Source organism: Xenopus laevis, chromosome 6L, assembly GCF_017654675.1.
Source record: "Xenopus laevis strain J_2021 chromosome 6L, Xenopus_laevis_v10.1, whole genome shotgun sequence".
Taxonomy (NCBI): domain Eukaryota; kingdom Metazoa; phylum Chordata; class Amphibia; order Anura; family Pipidae; genus Xenopus; species Xenopus laevis.
This window is the reverse complement of record NC_054381.1, coordinates 90015219-90039425: the sequence shown is the minus strand read 5'-3', so window position 1 is coordinate 90039425 and position 24207 is coordinate 90015219. Positions and strand designations below refer to the sequence as shown.

General features: G+C 38.4%; 1 protein-coding gene across 2 annotated transcripts in view; it reads right to left on the bottom strand.

Moving 5' to 3' along the window:
- The window catches only part of zcchc2.L (zinc finger, CCHC domain containing 2 L homeolog), a 33380-nt gene that overhangs the window by 503 nt on the left and 8670 nt on the right, over window positions 1-24207 (bottom strand). The window contains exons 2-13 of one of the 2 annotated variants that reach the window (XM_018267724.2): window positions 23444-23546; window positions 23038-23114; window positions 17611-17682; window positions 16884-16996; window positions 15434-15528; window positions 11830-11913; window positions 10003-10060; window positions 7034-7169; window positions 5720-5778; window positions 5043-5131; window positions 3142-3270; window positions 1-1124 (exon numbers count right to left, since the gene is read on the bottom strand). The exon at window positions 1-1124 is cut by the window's left edge and continues 503 nt beyond it. In XM_018267724.2, the coding sequence (XP_018123213.1) occupies window positions 1-1124; window positions 3142-3270; window positions 5043-5131; window positions 5720-5778; window positions 7034-7169; window positions 10003-10060; window positions 11830-11913; window positions 15434-15528; window positions 16884-16996; window positions 17611-17682; window positions 23038-23114; window positions 23444-23546 (2139 nt within the window). The remainder of the gene's footprint in view (window positions 1125-3141; window positions 3271-5042; window positions 5132-5719; window positions 5779-7033; window positions 7170-10002; window positions 10061-11829; window positions 11914-15433; window positions 15529-16883; window positions 16997-17610; window positions 17683-23037; window positions 23115-23443; window positions 23547-24207) is intronic. The other variant, XM_018267726.2, reaches the window with a different exon arrangement.

The window sequence follows — 24207 nt, the reverse complement described above, 5'->3', positions numbered from 1 at the left end:
GTAGGTACCATTGACAAAAGTCAAGAATGGAGGACCTCTATACACAGGTCCAGGGATTGTGTTGGCATATATGTAACTCACTGGTGCTCCACCATTGTTCCCACAACTGCATCTTCGCCCACAAGAACCACATGCCCCTGGTCCCACTGGATGGGGGGTCAGAAGTGTTCCATTTGTGCTGGTATTATTAACTGATACACTGATAAAGGAAGTGCTATCACTCTGTGCAGTGCTGTGGGTCAAAGCAGGACTTGGACTTGGTGCTGGTCCGGGTGTGTGGGTAGGAACAGCAGGCGGAATGGCAGCTTGACCAATACCAGCATTTGCTGGCTGACACGAAGCAGTGGTGGCAGCAGCATTAAGGAAATTTGTATTTACCTTAGGTAACACGGCAGATGCAAGTGAAGCCCCAGGCAATGGGTTAGGGACTGCAGAAGGTGCAGGAGACAAGTTAGTGCCTGGGAGAACTAGTTTTAGGTTTGTTGGTGGAGGCATGGCCCCTCCATCATAATGAGGCACTGCCTGATTAAGGCCTACGACTTGTGAAAGCTGTTTAGAAATGGGGTCTGCTACTGCAGAGGGAGATGATGAAAAACCCATTGAATGGTGACCTGAAATAAATCCACTTGCCATGCCCAGAGCCAAGCCATTCTGTGCAGAACAATTTTTAGTACAGGTCTCTGCAGGTCCCTGAGGAGAAGATATTTTCAGTTTCGAAACTGGCAAATGTAATGCATGGTTACTGGGCTGACAATTCCGCGGAAGGAAGGTGGATGGAAGTGGAAGAGAAGCCAGTATCTCTACATGTTTTTCTGGTTCTCCAGTGGCCGAGGCAACAGGTTTTGGGCTCATTCCAATTGGGGCCTGGGAAAATGGTTCTCGTACAGAAGACACAGTACCAGAGCTAATCAGTACAGGATCAAATTTTTCTGAGCCATTAGAAATCACACAATGCATAGGAGCCAGAAAAGGAATGTGTGAATACTTGGGAAGTTGCATATTATTGTTCACGTGGGCTTTATCATTTCCAAGAGAAACACACTTGGAAGTGGGTGCAGTTACCGTACCAATGGTTAGGAAGCGGGAACCATTTTTTGATGATTCGTCTGAATTACTGTCTGTATCTGGTAAGGTAATAATAAGAAAAAAAATAATTACATGATGCATGTGTGTTAAGAGTATCAGTAAACAATTCAGTAATGCTACAATACACACTTCAAGTTAAAAGCTTTGAGCTAGATCCAAGTGTGTGTGAAGTATGCAGACCACGTGGCCCCTTCAAAGGATATTTATGGTCCGTAATAGGACCCCACAGGACTCTTTTTACTACTTTAGCACTTATGTACAGTATTTACAGTATTTTACTAATTATTCAGACTTTCTTGGTCAAAATTGCATGTGCAAGAAGAAAGCCAGAATAGTAACAAGCTATACACCTTACAAAGGGACCAAGTTTTACCTGCAACCAAACTTGCAAACTCCCAAACTTGGCTGCCCTTTTATTAGACACCAGTGGGATCACCTGACTATAGCTGGGAAGAGTGGGAGCTACAACATGGAGCTGGTCACTGCTCCTGTATAACTATAACAAACAAGGGAAAGTTGTGCTCACCACTAATTTTTAAAAAGGGCAGCCAAGTTTGGGAGTTTTACTTTGAGGGCAGTAAGTGGGTTGCAGGTAAAACTTGGTCCCTTTGTAAGGTGTATGAAGCAATGGAATTCTTGGTGAATCAGATGGAAATTGAGCGTAGGACTGGCCAGATATGGGATGACTTTGACATAGTTGGCCAGCTTAAATATATTGCAATATATGGACAAACAAGCATTCAGTAGCAGTATGCACAAAATGTCTCTGTCTTAAATATACTGATAATGGGCTGAGTGCAGAGGAATCTTGTATTTTTCTACATATATATATATATACAGTATATATATAATAAATAGATTTACTGGTCCATTAAAATGTAAAACTAGTGAAGCATCAAAAGTTTATATTAGAATTAAGGTGACCATACAGTAAATGACAATTGCACTGCCCCTTTAAATACCCAGTGATACCCTGCTGGAATCTGTAGCTCTGCCAAAGATGAAGTACCAAAACCGTATAATAATTTGAAGGGAACCCACTGTTAAAGGCTAAATGTAGTGGATGATTAACTTATTTAGAGTTTATTATTTAATCTGAGAAATAAACAGTTTACTAGTTTGCTTCCAAAACCGATACTTCTTTCCTACAGCCAAAAACTCTAGAATGCCGTGTGTCAGTAGTACACTGCATGCCCCTGGTTCATGCTGGAATCAACCAGTTAGAGCAGGCAAAATGTGAGACTCGCAGCAGGAGTGTGTTGGTTTCAGCTGAAAAAATAATGTTAAAGGAGAAGGAAAGCTACTGAAGCCGTTTATTGCCAATAGATTATCCACAATAGTGCCAAGCTATAACACTATATTTATTCTGTAGAATGCTTTACCATACTTGAGTAAACAGCTCTAGAAGCTCTCTCTGTTTGTTTAGGATAGCAGCTGCCATATTGGCTTGGTGTGACATCACTTCCTGCCTGAGTGTCTCCCTGCTTGCTCATAGCTCTGGGCTCAGATTACAGCAGGGAGGAGGGAGAGGAGCAAACCGAGTATGCTCAAGGCCGTGCCCTGGAGGTTTAAGCCGAAAACAGGAAGTCTGATACAGAAGTCCATGTGTACACAATAGAAGGAAAAAAATCTGGTGTTTCTTTTGACAGAGGACTCAGAGCAGCATTACTTTGAGGGTTTACTGGTGTATTTATATAGACCTTTCTAATAAAGCTTACTTAATTTTAGTCCTTCGTCCCCTTTAAGGTGACCATACATGGGCCCATTCAATCTGAGTCAGCAACTTATCTGGTCAGAGAGACTAATATCTGGCTGAAAATGGGCCAAATATCAATGGGCAGGTTTATGCACAGTGGGTGATAAAAATAAGAAAAAAATATGAAAATTCAGTTCAGATATATATCAGTTTACTTTTAAATTCATTGCTTGGATACCTTTCATTTTCCAGAACTGTGAAACTACCTATTGTGAAATCTGGTCTATTCTTTTCCTAGTTAGTGCCTTTGCAGAATAGTTAATCATACACAGTAGGTGAACTACACTTTATTAGCCAACCTCCTTCTTTCTCGTCTTCACTTTCAAAGCTTTCTCTCCTGTCATGGCGGGGGCTAGAAGGGGAACTGTAACTCTCCGAAGAGGTTTCTCCACATGTGTCATGCCCAGACCCAACCTCCAGTGTTGGCTCTAGAAATAAGAAAGACAAAGAAATGTTCTTTCAACCATTTCTAGCCAAAAGATTCTGCTAGCTCACATAACCAAATAATTGAATCCATTGTGGACAAAGAGGCAGAGGCAAGAAAGAGCTAAGTTATCTGTTGCACAAACATAGGGGCATATTTAATAACATTGGAGACACTGGTGATGTTGCCCATAGCAACCAATCAGATCAGATCTTTGCTAATTTGCATATGTAAATTAGGATTTGGATTGGTATTCTACTGAATTCGGCGCATCTATAATTTGCATCCACTTTAAGAAAGCAACTGGGTGCCTCAGTTGTGTTGCACTTCTATGAAGCCAGACTAGTATGCTAAAGTAGATGCAAAGCAATTTACCAAGATGTCATATACAAACGGTGTCAAATGTTTTGTCACATAAGGGTCATAACCAATTTTACATTAGCCACAGTAGCCATTACTAGAGGACACTGTTCCCTGCAGACAAAAGCACGGAAAAATAATGCTTTGAAATAGATTATAGTTTCCCTTTAAAAGGAGACTTCCAAATACATGGGTATCCAGTGATTGAGGAGATTGAAATGGTCTTCTAGCACTCAGAAACTTGTATCTGCAAATTCTGTATAATGTCCATTAATAAAATGATCTAGAAAGCGCCTAACTATGGCAAAACCGTTTCCCATATTATCCTCCCTAAAAAAGGATTTTTTTATGGTTATGCCTTTTGTGTTTAATAATTAGATAGAGTTCTAGGCTAAGCATACCTTTAAATGCAAAATTAAGGTGAATTCAAGTTGCCTAAACACAAGTCCTGTTAACAGAAACTGCTCGGTATGGGCATTGAAGTAATTATTTTGTTTGTGCTAAAGCAACTTAAAACACTATACAGGTATGGTATCTGTTATCCAGAAACCTATTATCCATAAAGGCCATCTTCAATAGACTCCATTTTAATAAAATAATTAAAAATTTTGAAAAATTATTTAATTTTTCTCTCCAATAATGAAACAATACCTTGTACTTGATCCTAATTTAGATATATTTAATCCTTATTCGAAGTACATATTATTTCCTTTTTTACCCCAAGTCACACTAATTGGTGGAAGGATAAAAAAAAACATAAAAAATTGTTAAGATGCTTATATGTGTGATTAAAGGAGTAGTTGCTCAGTGAAGTGCTCCATGATAAACAAACCTAGAGGTCAAATAGATCTAGAGGTCAAAATCTGTGTCACTCTAACACCCTAAATTGCTCCCTTTCCCATTATTAGACCAACAAATACAAATGTGCACTTTCTTATCTAGTCATCCTTTAACTCTTGTATTTTTTACCACCGCTATATTTCTATAACACATATAGGGTTTTATAACCAATGAAATAAATTATCTTTACTCTGGCTCTTGCGCAGGGAAGGAAATCTACTCCTATGACAATATTGGCTGAAATGTGTGTAAATGTGATTGGAACTTTACACTCCACTGAGGTAGGAATGGATATGAATGGTATATTTGCTCTAAAGGTGCTGATGAATAGGATGGCACAACACAAAGTGTGAATACCGGTAAAAAGAATGTCTACAAATAGACAAATATATAAGCAAGTGCTTAACCATATTAGGATACAACAAATTACCTGCAGTATCAATGCAAGAGTTAAGTTGAAAAGTGAGCTGGGAAATAGGTGAAACACAAAGTCTGAAAAGGTACATTTCATTGATAATCACTGACTTGTCATAAGCTGTATATTCAAATCAAGCTCCAAACTGAAATAACACTTACCATTACCTACAGTTGTCCTAAGATTCTGCACAATTTTTACTCCATTGGTTCTGCTAATTGATCGCCCATCTATTTTGTCTGCATTAAATCTGTTGAAATATTACACGTTAATCTTCTGAGAACTGAGTAGGAGGGATTAAACCAGAGTTGTCCAACTGAAAAACCATGGGCCAGATGTGGCCCAATAAGTCTAAAGATGTATGGTACCCACACTGTTCAAAAGTTACACAGAGAGTTACAGTTATTACATATGCATGCTACAATGCCATCATGTTACTATAATTTGGCCCACAACATGTATTATAGTAAACAATGTACCCACTATATGAAGCAGTTGGACAACAATTAACTAACAACTCTATAGGATTTATGTAAATTTGAAGTTCTATCCATCATTAAGTGAGAACAAAAATACACACATACATTTTAAAAAACATTGTTTATTAGGAAAAAAAACAAGCCCCACCTCTTTTGGGGTCCAGAATTCAAGACAGTCCCTAAATACGGACAACTTGAAAGTATACCGTTTATTTTATCTAGAGAGGAGTGCTAAGAAAGCAATGCTACTATTCCTGGAGTTATCAGTAACTTGTCTTTGCTGTTAGTTCTTACTAAACACTACAGCACAGCTTTCATCTTTCAACAGTGAACCAATATTGAACATTTAAGATGAATACCTTTGAGACAGTGTTTTCTCCCGACTATTCATCCGTATATTCCAATTATCTACTGTACGCTGAAAAAAGAAAAAAGCAGTATTTATGTAATATATAGTGAATAAAGTACCCCCTCTTGTAAAATATAAGGATATTATAAGTTACCGAGGAGTTTCATGACCATATAAAAACACGAGGCCGAAGGCCGAGTGTTTTTATACAGGTCATGGAACTCCGAGGTAACTTCTAATATCCTCATATTTTACAACTGGGGGTACTTTATTTATTATAATACACAAATTTTAGTAAGTCATGTGACAGAAATGACATCACTACTCACCGTTTATAACTGATGACATCACTACTCACCGTTTATAAGGATATAATTTACAGGATATTCATGGCTTTTGTGTATTATATAAATACTATGTAGCAGCCCTTATTTTTTAAAACGGCAATTTTCTATTTAGGATTACCCAATGGCACATACTATTAGAAAAGTATATTATTATGAAAATGGTTTGTTTACATGAAGCTGGGTTTTACATATGAGCAGTGTTATGCAATATCTTTTTATAGAGACCTAAATTGTTTGGGGGGTATAGTTTTCCTTTAACTACTACATCCATACTTTGCTTATTGGGGAACTATTGCGAAAACGACACTTTCTAAATACAATCAATTACAAATTCTGCATTGTTTCCGAAATAAGTTTATATTCACTATCCCTTTCTTTTCATTTTATCTTCATGCAGCAGTTGGGTGTCAGATGAATGATCCAATATATTTTATGGGGGGGGGGGTTTCCCTTTCCCTGCAGATATATTAGAGCTAACTCAAATAAATGTACAAACAAAATCTAACCAAATAACTGCCTTTTGCACAAATTTTGCATGTAGAGACAGGATTTCTGGTGATTTTAATAGATTGAGCTCTAAGGTAAAAGGAGCCCCCCCCCTATAAGATATAGTGGATGATTCATCGGACACCCTGCTCCTGAATGAAGACAGAATGAGGAGAAACAGATGCGGAGAGTAGAATAGTGAAGTTAAACTTTATTATTTCAGAAATGGTACAGAATTTCTAATTGATTGTATTTAGAAAGTTTCTGTTTTCAGTATGCTGAAGTTAATATAAAATTTTAATTTCTGCGATAGCACCTCTTTAATAAAGGTAAGCTATTACATACCAGTGTGCCAGACAGCAAAAGCTAGAAAAGCATTCAAGAAACCAATGATAATAAAATGAAAGTTAGACCGAACACAATCATCCCACAGCAAGGTACAGAGAAAAATAGCACCTAAAGTGAACATATTCAAGTGAGGTCCTACTTACAACATGCTCCAAGTTTATGCAGTGTCCTGAATTTGAAGATTTGGGGAAGGCTGTATTCTTCCAATCTTTTTCACCATTCTGCCTACAAGACTGTATGTGAAGGCCATCAGTAGGGGAACTTTTAATAGTAGTAGTGCTTTCAAAACAAGAAGTATTATGTTAGATTGTGTTTACTAAAATTGGCAGAGATAAACCATATGTATTCCATAAAGAGGACTAATGTCATATGAATACCAGTGATCATACATACAATGTCCACTTTACATTGAAAAGCAACTCTTTCCTAGCATTATTTTTTTTTTTTAAAGGTAATGCTTTATTCGTTTAAACACATAAAACACTTACAAACATTAAACAGTTTTATTACAATCTTGTGTCGATGTCGTTATTGTAGCATGATTGGTACATATTAGTTCTCTCTTTTGGGTCTTACCACTGCAGTAAATGTGTCAGAGTCATCAGAGGGCTTTTCATTCCCTTTCATTCCTTGATTGTAAGCCCGGGCCCGACTCCCACCATGGGCTCCATATGTTGTGCCTCTAGTTTCATGCGTAAGCTTAATCATGGGAATAGCCTCGTCAACTAATTTTATCCAGGAGTCCCTGGTGGGAGGGTTGGGCCCCATCCAATGCATAATAACACATTTTTTAGCATAGTACAACAAAACTCGAAACCTAATTTTTGCATGTACAGTGGGGACTAATTGGTCCACTATCCCCAGTAGGCACACCTGAGGTGAGTTCACCTGTGGAAAATCTAGAGTAGTTGCTAGGGCAGCCATTACCTGAGACCAATAGGCTTTTATTATCGGGCAGGCCCAGATCATGTGTAAGAAGTTTGCTGCCATTTCACCACATCTAGGGCAATTGTCGTTGTTTCTTTTACCCATAGCCTTAAGTTTTATTGGGGTTGTATATAACTGGTGGAATGTTTTGTATTGAATCAGTTTATCTCTCACGGATATTAAGCTGATATATATTGACTCCGTCGCTTCCTCCCAGTCCTCCTGGGTGAGCTCTGGTACAAGTAATTGCCATTTATTTTGTGCCTTGTGGAATGGAGGGGGGATACTTGCTAATAGGTTGTGGTATAATTTAGATATTAGTTTGGTGGGTTGTTCCACTGCCAGGGACTCTTCCATTGCCAATGTAGTCAACACCGGGGAAAGAGTTCCAAACTGTGCCCTGAATAGTTGACGGATTTGAAAGTATCTAAACAGGGGAATGGGAAGTGGAGCACATTTGTCTTGGAGCTCTTGAAATGACAGGAATGTGTTATTTATTAGCAGGTCACCCAGAAATTTGATACCCCGTTGTGGCCAATATAGAAAGTCGTCTAGATTCCGAAAATGTGGAATATTGGCATTGCCCCATAATGGGAGGGAGGAAATCAAACGCAAGGGTTGTTTTTTAAGCTGTTTCAGTCCTTGACACCAAGCTTTATGGGGTGTAGTGATAGAGGAGGGTAAGTTGCCCATGTCTGTGAGCTTGCGATATGGTAGATTCTTAAGGCCCTCTAAGGACCCTGCTACGTTGGCTTGCAAAGCCATGTTGGGGTTGTATGGGTCAGGATGAAACCACCAGTGTAGGTAATAGATTTGGGATGCTAGGTAATATAGGTGGAAGTTGGGCAGGGCCAGTCCTCCCTCATCTTTATCAGCTGTCAACTTCTCCCAGGCCAGCCGTGGTACTTTTTGGTTCCATATAAAGGGGAGAATGAGATGATTGATTTTTTTTAAACACCGAGCTGGGAATATGGATTGGAGCGTTGTGTAGATGATATAGGATTTTGGGGAGGTATATCATTTTGATAAGATTTATTCTCCCCCACATTGTAAGTGGGAGATTTGCCCAGCCTCGAAGGTCAGCTTCTAGTTTTGTAAGTATCGGATTGAGGTTGATCTGTACGAAGGTGGACAGGTCCCCTTGTATATTCAGACCCAGGTACTTAAATTCCTGCGCCCACGTTCTTTCCTAGCATTATTTAAATACTATAGCAAGCTTATGTGTAGCTGCGGGGGCAGCAATTCAAGCACAGGATACACAGTAGTTAATACACAGTAGATAACAATAGGTTCTGAACAATCCCATTGTATACTATAGAGCAGTGATCCCCGAACAGTAGCTCGTGAGCAACATGTTGCTCTCCAAGCCCTTGGATGTTGCTCCCAGTGGCCTCAAAGCAGGTGCTTATTTTTGATATCCAGGCTTGGAGGCAAGTTTTGGTTGTATAAAAAACAGTGTACTGTCAAACAGAGCCTCAATGTAGGTTGACAATTCACATAGGGGCTGCCAAATGGCCAATCACAGCACTTATTAGGAACATTTTCCATGCTAGTGTTGCTCCCCAACTCCTTTTACTTATGAATGTTGCTCACTGGTTCAAAAGGTTGGGGATTAGGGCTATAGAGCATATTTTATCTGCTGTTTATCTTGTGCCTTTTCTCCTTTTTCAGCTTTGAATGGCTGCCCCCATAGCTAAACAACAGATTGTTTACATAAACTATAGTAATCTTTCTGAAGCAAACACACCAGTTATACCAGTGCAGAGCAACAGTACATTATATTTTCAGTACTTTAAAACACTTTAATGTTTTGGTGTTACTGTTCCTTTGGATGCAATTCCACGGTAACAAAACAAACAAATAACCCAATCATAATCATGGATTTATTAAAGCAGACTGAAAAGGCATTTCTTTGTCAGGGGTGAGTAATGCGTGCAAGTGCAATGTAAAAAAGGTGATACCTGCATCATTTCTAATATCTCACAGCACCCCCTCAACAGGAAGCATTTTCTGCTTGACCTGATGAAAGCAAACATCAAAGACTGCTGTTTAAGTCCCGAATTATAGGAACTGATGATAAACCATGGATTGTTTTCTGGCAGTTTACAATTAAAGGGCCATATTAACCAGCAGCTTTGAGAATTGCTTATTTTTTTATATAAAAGAAAATAGAATTATTACTTACTTAACAACTGGACATTTTCCAGAAGGTTTCTTGTAGATTGTCAAGTGCTGCTGCATTTCTACATGCAAAAAGGAAAGATGTAAAACAGATACATTTGCAACTGGCTACGCTCCACTTATATGCATATGATAAAATGTTAAATTACAACTATAAAAATAAAAACAATAATCAAAAGATTTCAGTATACCTCAAATACAAGATAACAGCTTAGATCACTAAAAGCACAGTGGAAAGTTTTAGCTTAAAATGGACCTGTCATCCAGACACAAAAATCTGTATAATAAAAGTCCTTTTTAAATAAACATGAAATCCAATTTCTATTTTTTATTAAAGCATTCATATCTGTTGTAAGCTCATTTAAAAAAATCGCAGCTATCAATCAAATATTGTCCGGCTAACAATCACTTTCCATTCAGCACTTCCTAGATGTCACTGCTCTCCACACATTCCGCCTCTCTCTCCACTGTTTAATTGTGTATCCATGGCATGGGGATGGACATCGGGTCCCCCATTCTGGCGCACAAACAAGATTCTGAGATGATGCAAGGCTTGCCTTAATAATAGTGTCCACAAAATGGCTCCTGCCTGCTTGCTATAATTATGAATTCCCAGACTGAAGGAAACAAGATTCAAATAATCTATATTGTATAATTAAAGTTAATTTTGCATGACTAATGTGATAAAATAGGATTTTTAATATTTTTTTTGGGTGACGGGACCCCTTTAAGGAAATACAAATAATACATCCAGTTATGGAATCTGTTATCCAGAATGCTTGGTACCTGGACTTTGGTATGCAGAATCAAATTTCTGAAAGACCCCCTATCCACAAGTCTACTATGAAATCATGTCAACATTAAATAAACCCAATAGCATTGTTTTGTCTCCAATGAGGATTAATTATATTTCTGTAACGGTCAAGTACAAGGTTCTGTTTTATTATTACAGAGGATAAAGGAAATCATGTTTAATCATCAGAATTATTAGATTAAAATTGAGTCTATGGGAGATATGAGGTACAGGTATAGGATCCCTTATCTGGAAACCCGATACACAGAAACCTCCGAATTACGGAATGGCTGTCTCCCATAGACTCCATTTTATGGAAATAATCCAAATTTTTAAAAAGGATTTCCTTTTTCTCTGTAATAATAAAACAGTAGCCTGTACTTGATCCCAACTAAGATATAATTAATCCTTATTGGAAGCAAAACCAGTCTATTGAGTTTGTTTAATGTTTTAATGAATTTCTAGTAGACTTAAGGCATGAAGACCCAAATTACGGAAAGATCCGTTATCCGGAAATCCCCAGGTCCCGAGCATTCTGGATAACAGGTCCCATACCTGTATAATACAATACCCTAGTGCCCTAGTGTCGCTGGACAATCTGACTAAGTGGTATCATATGTACTAAAGCGACAAAAGAATAAAGCTTTGAAGTTCAAAAGCTGTATCTTTTTTGTCTCAGCCTTGAAAGATGTGTGTGTGTTTTAGGAGGATATCTGCAATCTTTCTATTCCCTTTTCAATATGACTTAATCATCTTACAGTAAAATGTATTTCCTTGGAATTGTAATAAATTCCTGTAAACAGTAAAACCCTAAGACAAATGTCAGTCAAGGTGGTAGAGGCTGCCTCTGTCTGCCTGAAAGGACCTTGTGTACAATTTTTGTGACGAAAACAACCTCAATGGGAGGGCATTACAGGCAGTTCCAGGTGTATTTATGCAAGAACTTAAACATACAACTAACCAATATAGCTGTCAAAATTATAGTATATTAAAGTAAAGTATATTAAAAAATATAATTTTTTTTCTTAACATTCTTACCTTCTTCCTGGCTGGAAGCCTCAGAACTGTCTTCCTTCAAAATCTCTTGTGTTTTGCAGGTTTTCTGAGTAGCCTGTACATTACCTGCAAACACAAAAGCAGCTTTCTTACACCAAATGCTAGTGACTATAAATGCTGTATAATTAAAAGTGACTGAACACAGGTAACACTGTGCAATTGTGGCTTCTGCATGAATGCAGTTCTGTGGGCTGATACCAAAATGCTTGGAATCCCTTCCTGATATCAATGGCGATCGCAGGTTTCGAGGGTGCGCTTACAGGCTAGACACTAGTCTGGCTTATAAAAGTACATGCTTTTCCAGACGACTCACACAGAAATCAATAGGAAAAAATGCCAAGAATTTTGTTGCACACAGACAAACCTCCAGACTTAACTTACCCTACAAGTAAGCCCCATCAGAAACCTCTAGCAGTAGAGATTGCTGGCTGGGAGAGACAGGGGAGCTGCTATAGTAAAAACAAGAAAATTAAGTAAAACTGAATAGTACCTACTACTCCCCTCAGTGCTCTAAAAAAACTGCATCAGGCCTGAGAGGGTGTGCTTTCATGTGTTATTAAACCTTCCAGGGAGAGGTGCCAAAACAGCATTGTATGTGGCAGACAATTAGGGATGCACCGAATCCACTATTTGGGATTCGGCCGAATCCCCGAATCCTTCATGAAAGATTCGGCCGAATACCGAACCGAATCCGAACCCTAATTTGCATATGTAAATTAGGGGTAGAAAAGGAAAAAGTGGAAAAAATCCTTCTTTTGTGACGAAAAGTCATGTGATTTTCCTACCCGCCCCTAATTTACATATGCAAATTAGGATTCGTATTCGGTTCGGCCAGGCACAAGGATTCGGCCGAATCCGAATCCTGCTGAAAATGGCCGAATCCTGGCCGAATCCCGAACCGAATCCTGGATTCGGTGCATCCCTACAGACAATAGATGTCGCACCCTGCCACCCCTCTCCCTCCCCAACCTCTATTAAAACTTGGTTTTTGAGTTTTTACATATATGGCTTCTTTAACACCTCTTTTGAACCAGTTGCTCTCCTGGACTTGGCAGAATCTGGACTTGGCAGTTTCAAACATGTGTCCATTTTCTTTTAGATGTAGGTAAACGGCCGAGTCCTGACCAGCGTATGGCGCAGCACAGAAGAGCCAGCTCCTCAAAGTCTCAAAGCAGTTTCATCCTGAAGTGCTCCTTCCCAAAGGTTTAATAACACATCAAACTGCAATCTTGCTAATACAATAAACACTTAATTTAATGACATCATTGTGGATTATGATAAACAGATTATACTGATTGGAGCAACATTCCAGAGGATATATTCCAAAGCAAGAGCATGTACATGTTATTCTGAATTGAGAAAGCCAGTTGGATGACTGGTGAAACGTCTTCAAGAAAAAAAAAGAAAAAAAACACAGCAAGTCCTGCTTTTTTCTTGCTTGAGTGCTATTCTCATGTCTACCACTATGTGGAGCATGCCATAGTATACTACAATGGGTAGGGGAGAACAATAACTGTCTCAAAGCATGGCTGCCTCCACACTAAAATTACAGCTAAAAAAAAAAAATACATTTGTTGGTTCAAGAACAACATTTTAAATAGTAGAATTAAATATTTGCAATGTAAACAGTGTAATTTAGAAATAAAAAGTAAAAAATAATGACAGAGTCCCTTTAAGATGGCTTGCTATACAGCAGAGATACAGCCAGGTATCTATGGCACAGGTCATCCGTTTGCCCCACACAAGGGCCAATGTACTATTTGCTTTGTGCTTTTGGCAGCAAATATTGGCGTTCATACTTCCTGCTCTATCACGGGATTTTAGGAAAGCATGTTATAACAGTACTTTAGTATAGAAAGGAAGTGCTAAACAAAAGTGTGACAATAAACAAGCATTACAGCAAACTACCAATTAAATTGTTAATTTGCAGGTAGGTGGATGAAAATATACATTTCATTCCATTTTAATGTTGCTCACTAGAAATAACTATTGGATTACCAATGTCACCCTTTTTCATTCCTACAGAGCATAGTCTTAAAGGAATTGTTCAGTGTAAAAATAAAAACTGGGTAAATAGATAGGCTGTGGAAAATAAAAAAAAAATTCTAATATAGTTAGTTAGGCAAAAATGTAATGCAGGGGTGTCCAAACTTTTTGCAACAAGGGCCAGATTTGGTGAGGTGAAAATGTGTGGGGTCGGACCATTCTTTGAACCATTAACATCATTTAACTCATTTAAACAAGGAATCGCATAGCAGTAATATTTGGCACATTAGTGAAATGATCTGCCACTTGGTCTATACTGCTGCCTGTGTGCTGAAGGTGTTGGCAATAGACACATACTGGCACATAGTGACACACTGCTCTCGAAGACTTCTTTAGTTTACTGTACTGGCACGTCAGTACATCTATTGACACCTTCAACCCTAAAGAAGTATGCGAGAGCGGCGCGTCACTACGCGTCTATTGCTAACACCTTCAGCACACAGGCAGCAGTATAGACCAAGTGGCAGATCATGCCCAAATATTACTGCTACGGCTAGGCAATTCCTGATTGCTCTGTGCTGGCTGGCCGCATTATTATTAATTTCATGATGGAGGCTGAGGGCCGGTGTAAATTTGAAAACGGGCCGCATTTGGCCCCCGGGCCTGACTTTGGGCATGCCTGCTGTAATGTATAAAGGCTGGAGTGACTGGATGTGTAACATAACAGAACAGAACACTACTTTCCTGCTGTCTTGGTTTCCATTGACTGATTACCCTGTTGACCAAGCAGTAATCAATCAGTGACTTGAGGGGGGCCACATGGGTCATATCTGTTGCTTTTGAATCTGAGCTGAATTCTGAGGATCAATTGTAAATTCACTGAACAGTTATGTACCATGTGGCCCCCCTTCAAGTCGCTGACTAAGTCAGAGTTAGAGAGCTGAAAAGCAGGAAGTTGGATTCTTGCTATTATATTAGACGTCCAGTCACTCCAGCCTTTGTAGATTACATTTTTGCCAAACTAACTATATTAGAAACATTTTTTATTTTGCACAGACTATTTTACCCAGTTTTTATTTTTATACTGAACAATCCCTTTAATGGTAACTGCGAATATGTACATAGTTTGGTAAATCTATGCATATTAGGCATCAGACTGTTCAGTAGACTCATGCGCTTAATTTTGGTGTATCTAAATGCCAGATACTTTGGTAATCCTATGCACTGTTCAGTGGACCCCTGGCATTCATATGGGATGTTTTTTCTTGGTACCTAATACTAGGTGGGAGATATGAACTTGCAAAGTGAAAGTTTTGAGATGTTTTTTCAAAATGTTCATACATTTTTATAGAAACCATTAAAGGGGTCGTTCACCTTCCAAACACTTTTCAATTCAGCTGTATTTCTGTTCCCCAGAAATACAGACTTGTTTCAATACTTTCCATTAGTTATTTTTTACTGTTTTTCCAAAATCTAAGTTTAAAGTTGAATGTCCCTGTCTCTGGTGTTTGAGTCTAGCAGTTTAGTATCATAATTCAGGCGCACACTCTAAAGTGCTACAATTTTGCAACATTGAGTTGATACAACAAATACAACTTACTGTGCGACAGACTTGATTCCATAGGAAGTGAATGAAAAAACGTATAAACCTTCTGGTTTTGTAAGAGTGCATGGGAGGGCGATGCAAATATTTGCCTGTATACAAAGAAACAGAGAACAAGAGGTTTAGATATGACTTTATATAAATATGTCTTCTATGGTATGGGCTCCATTATCTGGAAACCAATTTTCCAGAAAGCTCTCATAGATTTTCACCAAATAGTTAATTTTGAAAAATGATTTCCTTTTTACCTAAAATAATAAAATAGTACCTTCTACTTTATCCAAACTAAGATATAATTAATCCTTATTGGAGGCAAAACAATATTATTCAGTTTAATTAGTATTAAAATGATTAAGTATGGAGATCCAAATTACAGAAAAGCCCATAATTGGGAAACCCCCAGTTCCCGAGCATTATGGATATCAGGTCCAATACCTGTACTAACTTATTGATAAAACACCTACCTATGTACCAAGTAAGGACTGTACACCTAGTAGCGCCTACAGCCAAGGTGACACCTTGCATTCAAGTAATCGGCAGAAGTGTACATATAGCAACATTAAACTCTAGCTATCCCTAGAAATATAACACAAAGATAGTATAAAGGTGATACCTAATCATAGCAAGCTTTCAGAACATAGTGTATATAAATGTTGTTGTGGTGTTCTCGGATATATACAACATTCAGCTCATAGATAAAATGACCAACAAAAAGGAATGTCCATCTCTGTGTGGGTGGTGTTAAAGTCATATACACGGGGACATGCAAAGGACAGCCGGAGGTACAAGAGAATGTGGATTCAAGTGTCTGAATATAAATTAGGGCTAAATTAATGGATTGTGAAATAAAAGAAATCCAATATGAGCAGTCTAGTGTCCCAACAGCTGTTTGTGGTTCTGACTTGGTGCAGGCAGTTCTTAATCCACATAATTAGCCATAAATCCAAGGCCCAGGTTCAGTCCCTTCTCCGGAGAGTGGAAAGTTTTTATTCATTTGTATTGCCATACTTTCCTTTCGTTTTATGTATCAAAATTCAAAATTAAATCATTTATGGAGTGGTGGGGGCTGTTGAAATGGTTGCCTACTGGTGTGTCCAGTTTTTTATTGGTTATGGTGAAGCAGTGGTGTGTATTTCTATCTCAGACTTTGACCAATTTCTACAGGCTAACACGGTACAACAATTTTACCTGGAATTACTAGACATATATAAACATGTACCTAACCTGTAGTGGATGCATAACAGTTAATGAGCGTGCTTCCTAACAGTGAACTGGAAATTGCCATGCACAATCGCTTGTCTGCATAAAATTTACCTGGAAGATGAAATACCCAAACAAAGAAATGTTATGTGTCAACGGTCTATGTCACTTTTGGCATTTCCTCAGCGGGTGGAAAATGGACAAACCCTCTTCAAGCCATAGCATCTACTAGATTTTAGAAACCCACCTTATTATAGGCTCCAGGTCTGTATGTCGACGATCTTCCCTCTTTTGGGAACCCTGATTTAGTGCTCTCAGAATTGTCTCATCAAATGCTTCCCTTGACAGTTCATTTGGAAGCTGTTAATAAGAGCAGATAATTAACATAGGTGGATGCCAGGGATAATTTGTGACAAATTTGACTATGAATACTATTTAATTTTTACAGTTTAGAATGCAAAATGATCCATAATATATACAATTCCATAATCTCCTTGCAGAGTCAGAGCAGCAGAGCTCACGGACGCTATCTTCGCCTGTGCATGCGCCATAAGTGATGGAAATTGCCGAAGGGAGAGAGAAGACCCGAAGAAGAACGAAGAGCCAGAAGATGGCGTCCGTGAGCTCTGCTGTGCTGACTCTGCAAGGAGAGTTAAGTAAAGAATTAGGGGCAATTACAGGAGGTAACACCTAGGCTGGGGTGGGGTGTAGCAATTTTTATTAGCAAGGGGGTTTAGTGCTCTTTCAATACACTTATATATTGGTTTTAGCAATACATGTGTATAAGCAATAGTGTGTCCCTAGTCAAAATATACAAAATATATATAAAAAAGACAGACATGTAGCACGTAACCTATTCCAGATGATGAATAAACACACCGTAAATGGGGGAATACATTCTGTAAGTTTATCAGGGATCATTTGACAATAAATTTACAAAGATGGCAAAAAATGGCAGATTTATAGTCATTTACCATTAAAAAGAATTCCAGCAGCTCATGGTGTGACTTGGTCACAAATGTTACAGACTGATCTGACCAAGTAACCTAGGAACAAGAAAAGAAAAGCATTGGCTACATTATTTTCTTCATATTTGAATGCCAGAAAAACACTGCACCACAAGTAGTATGTAATCAAATAAATAAAATATGAAGCTGGCAATGCTAAAAACAGTCTGTTTATTTAGCTGTTTAAAAATCTAAATTGCACCATATATGTATGTAAGGACTGTATTCCAGTAAACAACACACACACCAATTAAGTAGTGATGATGTCACTCCTCTTCTGCTTACCTAAGTGAGTAATATGATCCTCTGTTACACAGAGAAAAACAAGCCAATGCATGCCTTTGCTGCAAACTCCAGGTACCTTAAATGGCTCCAGTCATAACTAAAATCATTTCCCAAGTAAATACATTATGTGAAAGTTCAAGAAATCAGATTTTTAAAACAGTTAGAATTGTTTGTATAATGTAAATGATCAGCTCACTATATCTTCTGCAAGATCTCCTCTATCTCCACTGCAGTTCTAGCTTAGGCAGGCATTTTGGATTTCACTGGCTCCTCCTACCTATATCTTCCCAGCCAACTACAGCTCTGAAATCTCGCACATGCTCAGTTGAAATTCCTTGTTGCTTATCAACCCTTCTAAGATATTTTCAAATGAGCCAAACCTGTGTGTTAGCTGCTGTACAGTAGTGCTGCCACCTGCTGGAAGTTAGTGTGTGCCCTTCATTTGCATAATAACATCACCAGCAGGGGACAAGATAGGGAAATCTCCTGATACTTCTAGTGGAGGAGTTTACTAACACAAGGCATTCTGGGTAGAATACTCAAAGCAGTGTTACAATCTAAGCATGCTCCTGAAATTTGCATATAATAGTCTCTGTTATAGTCTCAGTATGGCCTCCCTCAGTGAAATAACCCATTTGACAAAGTAAGGGATTTTTTTTAAAACCTGCAGTTTTTTTCAAAAAACTATATAAGTAGTTTGATTAAACGTGTTTATGTTGTACTGGTCAGATTGTTATGTCTTTGATTTTGGCTGTGATAGGTGCCCTTTAATACAACCAGTTCAGTTACAACAATGTATCTTTTCTGCTTTTAATAGACACTGAAGTCTTCACTCTTAACTTTCCTTTTTAGGTTTATTCTTTACAATCTGTCCTATCTCTGCCAGTATATTTTATTTATTTTTTTGCTCTTTGATATGTGTTGTGTTTTTAATTTGTGACTATCAAACTTTAAGTTACATTATTTTATAACAAATTTCACTGCTTTTAAAATACCATGTCTACAGAGTCTAGCTATGTGAACACTAGTAAACTGATCACTGATCCACACATGGTTTCTTAGCAACTACACACATTTTGTGCTAAATGCCCAGAGTAGACTGCACCACCCGAACATAAAAGTGACAGAACTGTGTGAGGCTCTGAAATTAGAGGTCCCTTATCACATATAGCCAAGGACAGTGCAAGAAACACATATCAGGGAATAAAGTAACTTCTTTAACACTTCTGTCACTTTTATGTTTGGGTGGTGCAGTCCACTCTGGGCATTTTTGATAGTTTAGCACTTTTGAAACTGTGCTCAGTTTTGGTTCTGGATAAGACCTTTCTGCCTTATCTTTTTATTAATTTTTTGCCATTTTTGGACCCAGTGCATGGGCAACAATCCTCAACCTGCTATGCAATATATAGTTAATCCTATATGCCTCACTTGGATCCTTAGTTATCCCCAAGGAACTGCATTAACTACTCTATTTATTTGCTATGAATAATCCAACAACAGCAGCTTGGTTTTAATGATTTTCCATAACTTGCTGCATCTACAGTTATCACTTGCTTTCATTTTATTTACTTTTACTATCTTTTGTTAGGCTGGTTTTCTTCAGTTATTTACTCCCAATTTGGGTAATTGAATAGATTCCTCTTTTTGGTGCCATGTTTTGCACAAGGGGAGGGTCCTTAAGGGTTTGCACTGCTTGCAATCTGCTAGTTTTTTTTCCCCTGAGGAAGATCACTATGATGTGATCGAAACGTTGGAATTTCATTTGTTTGAGATCGGTATTTTCTTGCTATTTTGTATAACTAAATAAATAAATATATATTTATTTATATAAGCAACTGGGAGATAATCCATGCACAAGGACACATCACAAGAAAGCTAAAATGAGGAACAGCATTTTAAAATCAAGACAGCCACTTTCTAAAAAAAGAGCTGCCATGTGAGTCTGCTAGCCCAAAACACTGACATAAAAAAACAAAATTACAGAATGACTTCGGGAAGGAAACACTCAGCTGTCAGTGAAGGATGACAGGCATGAACCATAGATTAGGAACAGTTTAAAGGAGAAGGAAAGGTTAAAACTAAGTAAGCCTTATCAGAAAGGTCCATCTAAATATACCAGTAAAACCCCAAAGTAGTGCTGCTCTGATACCCGTCAAATGAAACACTGCATTTCTTTCCTTCTATTGTGTTCACATGGGCTTCTGTATCAGACTTCCTGCCTTCAGCTTAAACCTCATTGCCCTGGGCAAGAGCATGCTCAGTTTGCTCCTCTTCCCCCCCCCTTCTCTACTGTAATCTGAGCCCAGAGCAGGGAGAGACTCAGGCAGGAAGTGATGTCACACCATGTTAATCCTGCAGCTCCTATCCTAAACAAACAAACAAACAAACAGAGTTTCTAGAGCTTTTTACTCAGGTATGGTAAAACATTCTACAGAATAAATATAGCATTCTAGCTTGCACTATTGCAGCTAATCTATTGGCAATAAAATGCCTCCGTAGCTTTCCTTCTCCTTTAAAGGAATTGTTCAGTATAAAAACTGGGTAAATGGATAGTCTGTGCAAAATAAAAAATGTTTCTAATATAGTTTATTAGTCAAAAATGTAATCTATAAAAGCTGGAGTGACTGGATGTCTAAGATAATAGCCAGAACACTACTTCCTGCTTTTCAGCTCGCTTAGTTTACACTGACTGGTTACACTGGTGACCAAGCAGTAACCAGACACTTGAGGGGGGGGCACATGGGTCATATCTGTTACTTTTGAATCTGAGCTGAATGCGGAGGATCAATTGCAAACTCAATGAACAGATATGTACCATGTGGCCCCCTTTCAAGTCGCTGACTGACTCAAGAGTTATAGAGCTGAAAAGCAGGAAGTAGTGTTCTGGCTATTATGTTACACATCCAGTCACTCCAGCCTTTATACATTACATTTTTGGCTAACTAACTATATTAGAATTTTTTTTTATTTTGCACAGGCTATTTACACAGTTTTTATTTTCACACTGAACAGTTTGTTTAAGATATACTGTAACATCTTACAATACAGTAGTTTTTCAACAGATGGATAGCTATAGCTTCATGTGTTTTGTAAGAAAAGGGACAAAAAGTCAAGTTTGGGTTATGTGATAATAATGATTCTCCTGTAGCTGATCAAATGACGATAGAGGATGTTGGTGGATTAAATATGGCTGCCACAATGTAGACGAATAATGACATTTTCTAATGATGCAATTTTGGACAGAGAAGTGTTTTGGAGGTGACCAAATTTAGCGTTTAGGCATGCCCACTTTGTAATGGCAGAGTAGGATTAGGAGATCTTTCCTTAATACAAACACAGAAATCATTGAAAACAAAAAATAAATCCAAATGACAAGTTTAATATGGCTAAGTGGGTAGCACTTGCAGCACTGGGGTCTCGAGTTTCATTCTGGCATGATGTGAAATGAGGACTGGGCAAAAACACTGTAAGGGCACACACTAAGATTCGGGGAGATTTAATCACCTGGCGACAAATCGCCTGTTCTTCGGGTGACTAATCTCCCCAAAAAACCTTCACGTTTAGATTCTAGCCGGCGGGAAGGCAGTTTGGGGAGATTAGTTGTCCGAAGAGGCGATTTGTCGCTGGCCAACTAATCTCCCTAAATAGCAGTGTGTGCCCTTACCCTAAGACTCTTAGCTGGATACAAAAGATGTTTACAAGCTTAGCTCTATGCCACAGCGGGTGTTACTCACATGTTTGTTTGTAGAATAAAATTTGCCTTTTTTTGTTTTTTTACACACGGATTCCTGCTGTTGTTTTTCTACTTTTCACTTGCAAAATTAACTAAATATGTTATTTAGCCAAGGGGTACCCCAAAATGCTGCTTTCAACTGAGCAAACACTATACAACCTCACTTTTATAGAACTACAATTATATGGGCATTATTAGCATTCTGCTTATAATTTACCATTTTTAAATACATAATAAAAAGCATAGTTTAGAAGTTATAGGCAGCATGAGAGAAGCATTGAACACCAACGCTTGGTAATACAAAAATATAAACAGCTTTACATTCAGGCGTGAACACATTACAAAAATGAATTTGTTTCAGAAGCAGACAGCTGGTGCAATGAACAATGGCTCATGTTATGAAGGCAAATGTTACAGTTGGATAAAACTGAAGAGAACAGTACCACTGTACTGAACATCTGGTATGTCATTTGAACATACCACTAGTTATTGCAGCGGTTTTTCCAGCCAAAAAATAAAAAATACTTGACAACTCAACTGTGGCATTTTAGGTGGAAGGGGTTGTGTACTTATTTATAGTGGAAAGACTGATCTAAATCTCAAAATAAATATAAAAAAAGACAACAGCCACAAGTGAATATATAAAATATTACTTTTTGCTTATAATCCATATTTTTGTGGTTCTGACATATTCTGCAGATCTTTACAGAGATTACACATCATGCACATTATTCTCTGCCCCAGTGAAACAGTCTAAGACCCCTATTGCATTCACATGTGATCAGGGCCGGGGCAAGCCGGGCGAGAGCCCCAGGCGACCGGGCCGGCCTTGGCGTCCCCTCCACCGTACGCGTGTACGAGCACGCTAACCATCCGCATCACCCCCCTTCAGGTACGCGCACAAACAAGTGCGGGACTGAAGACGAGAGCAGTGAAAGGTACGTGCCTGCCCCCCCCCCAAGCTGTGCCCTAGGCACGTGCCTACTCTGCCTACCCCTAGTTCCGGCTCTGCATGTGATGGTCAATTTTAGCAAGAACCAGTTAACTTTCTTGTATGTTTGGATTGAGGAAGGAAAGCCATACAAAAACAGACCGTTACTATTTGCAAGAATTTTTCAATGAGTCTCCTCTGGACATTGTGAATGTAATAGGGATCTTAGATTGTAAGCTCCGCTGGAGCAGGGACTGATGTATTATCTCTTAAGCATTGCAGAACATCAGCTTTATGTAATAAAAAGTACTAAGTTTGCCCAGGAGCAGTAACCCATATCACCCATTAAGATGTTTGCTTTTATATTAAAGTATATTAATGTTATATTTATATTAAAGTAACCTGTGTACCAACCTCAACATCCTGATCATTTTAAAAACCTTACCTTAAATGTGTATTCCAGATTTTTGTCAGCCCTTTTTCTCTGTGCACCTTTAAAGGTAATTTTCTCAATATGTACAGCTGGAGAGAAAACAAAGATTTGAAATTGCTTTTAGTGCCATGCTTGTGTTACTAATAAGCCTTGTATCTTGAATTTTAAAATGTAATTATACTATGCATTGTGAGGGAGTCCCTAAACTCAAACAGACAACAAACCATGTGCTTTGAGTCAGCAGAAAAGATGGGGTGCCACTGAGGGTACATTTGGAGGCACAGATCTTCCCTGCTAAAGGGCTGTGGTGGTCTTGGACTGGCACAGAAGCCCAAAACATATGGTGCAACATGTCTAGACTAATTCTTTATTGGACTTTTACTTCCTTTTTATTCTTTTCTGTTACCTAAATACATACCTTCATGCTGCAGTTTGCGAGTTGCGTTGATTCCATTGTGACAGAGAGAATCACTTGGCGATACATGGTTCTCACTATTTGGCAAAAATTCATTGACACTGCCCTAAAAAGAGAAATACAAAAAATAGGTAAAATGTACCATAATTATGTAATTCTATGTGGTAAACCACACATCAATATGGCAACTTCCATCTACAATGAGACCCTCTCATCAGCTCTATGAAAGCTGTTGTTTCGCCCACCCCATCACACTTGTCAAATGAAAACCCAACCTTAACTCAACTTGTTGCTGGTATGTCTGTAAATGCTCCTAGCCAAAATCTACCAGATCCTCTATACGCTCTAAATAGATTTGCTACATTTAACGACAAAACAGCATTAACTCCAGGAATGCATCATGCAACATGGCCATCTGCACAAACCATACCTCCCAACTGTCCCCTTTTTAGAGGCACAGTCCCTCTTTTGACAGCTCAACCTGCAGTCCCTCATTTGTACTGGAAATTACCATTTTTCTCTGCACTGAACAACCAGAAAAAGAAACACAGTTTCTAACTTAATTGGCTTTTGGCAGAGCCCAGAACAGCCACAGCTGTTTATAAGATACTTTTGTAACAATTTCAAGATAAGGAAATAAGTAATTGTAACAATATAAGATAACAGGTCCCTTGGGAAAAGTTAGACTCAAAGCTTAAAGGTCAGTTCAGGTTCATTAGCAAAACTAATAACTGAAAAAAAAAACCAAAGAAATATGTTCAAACTTT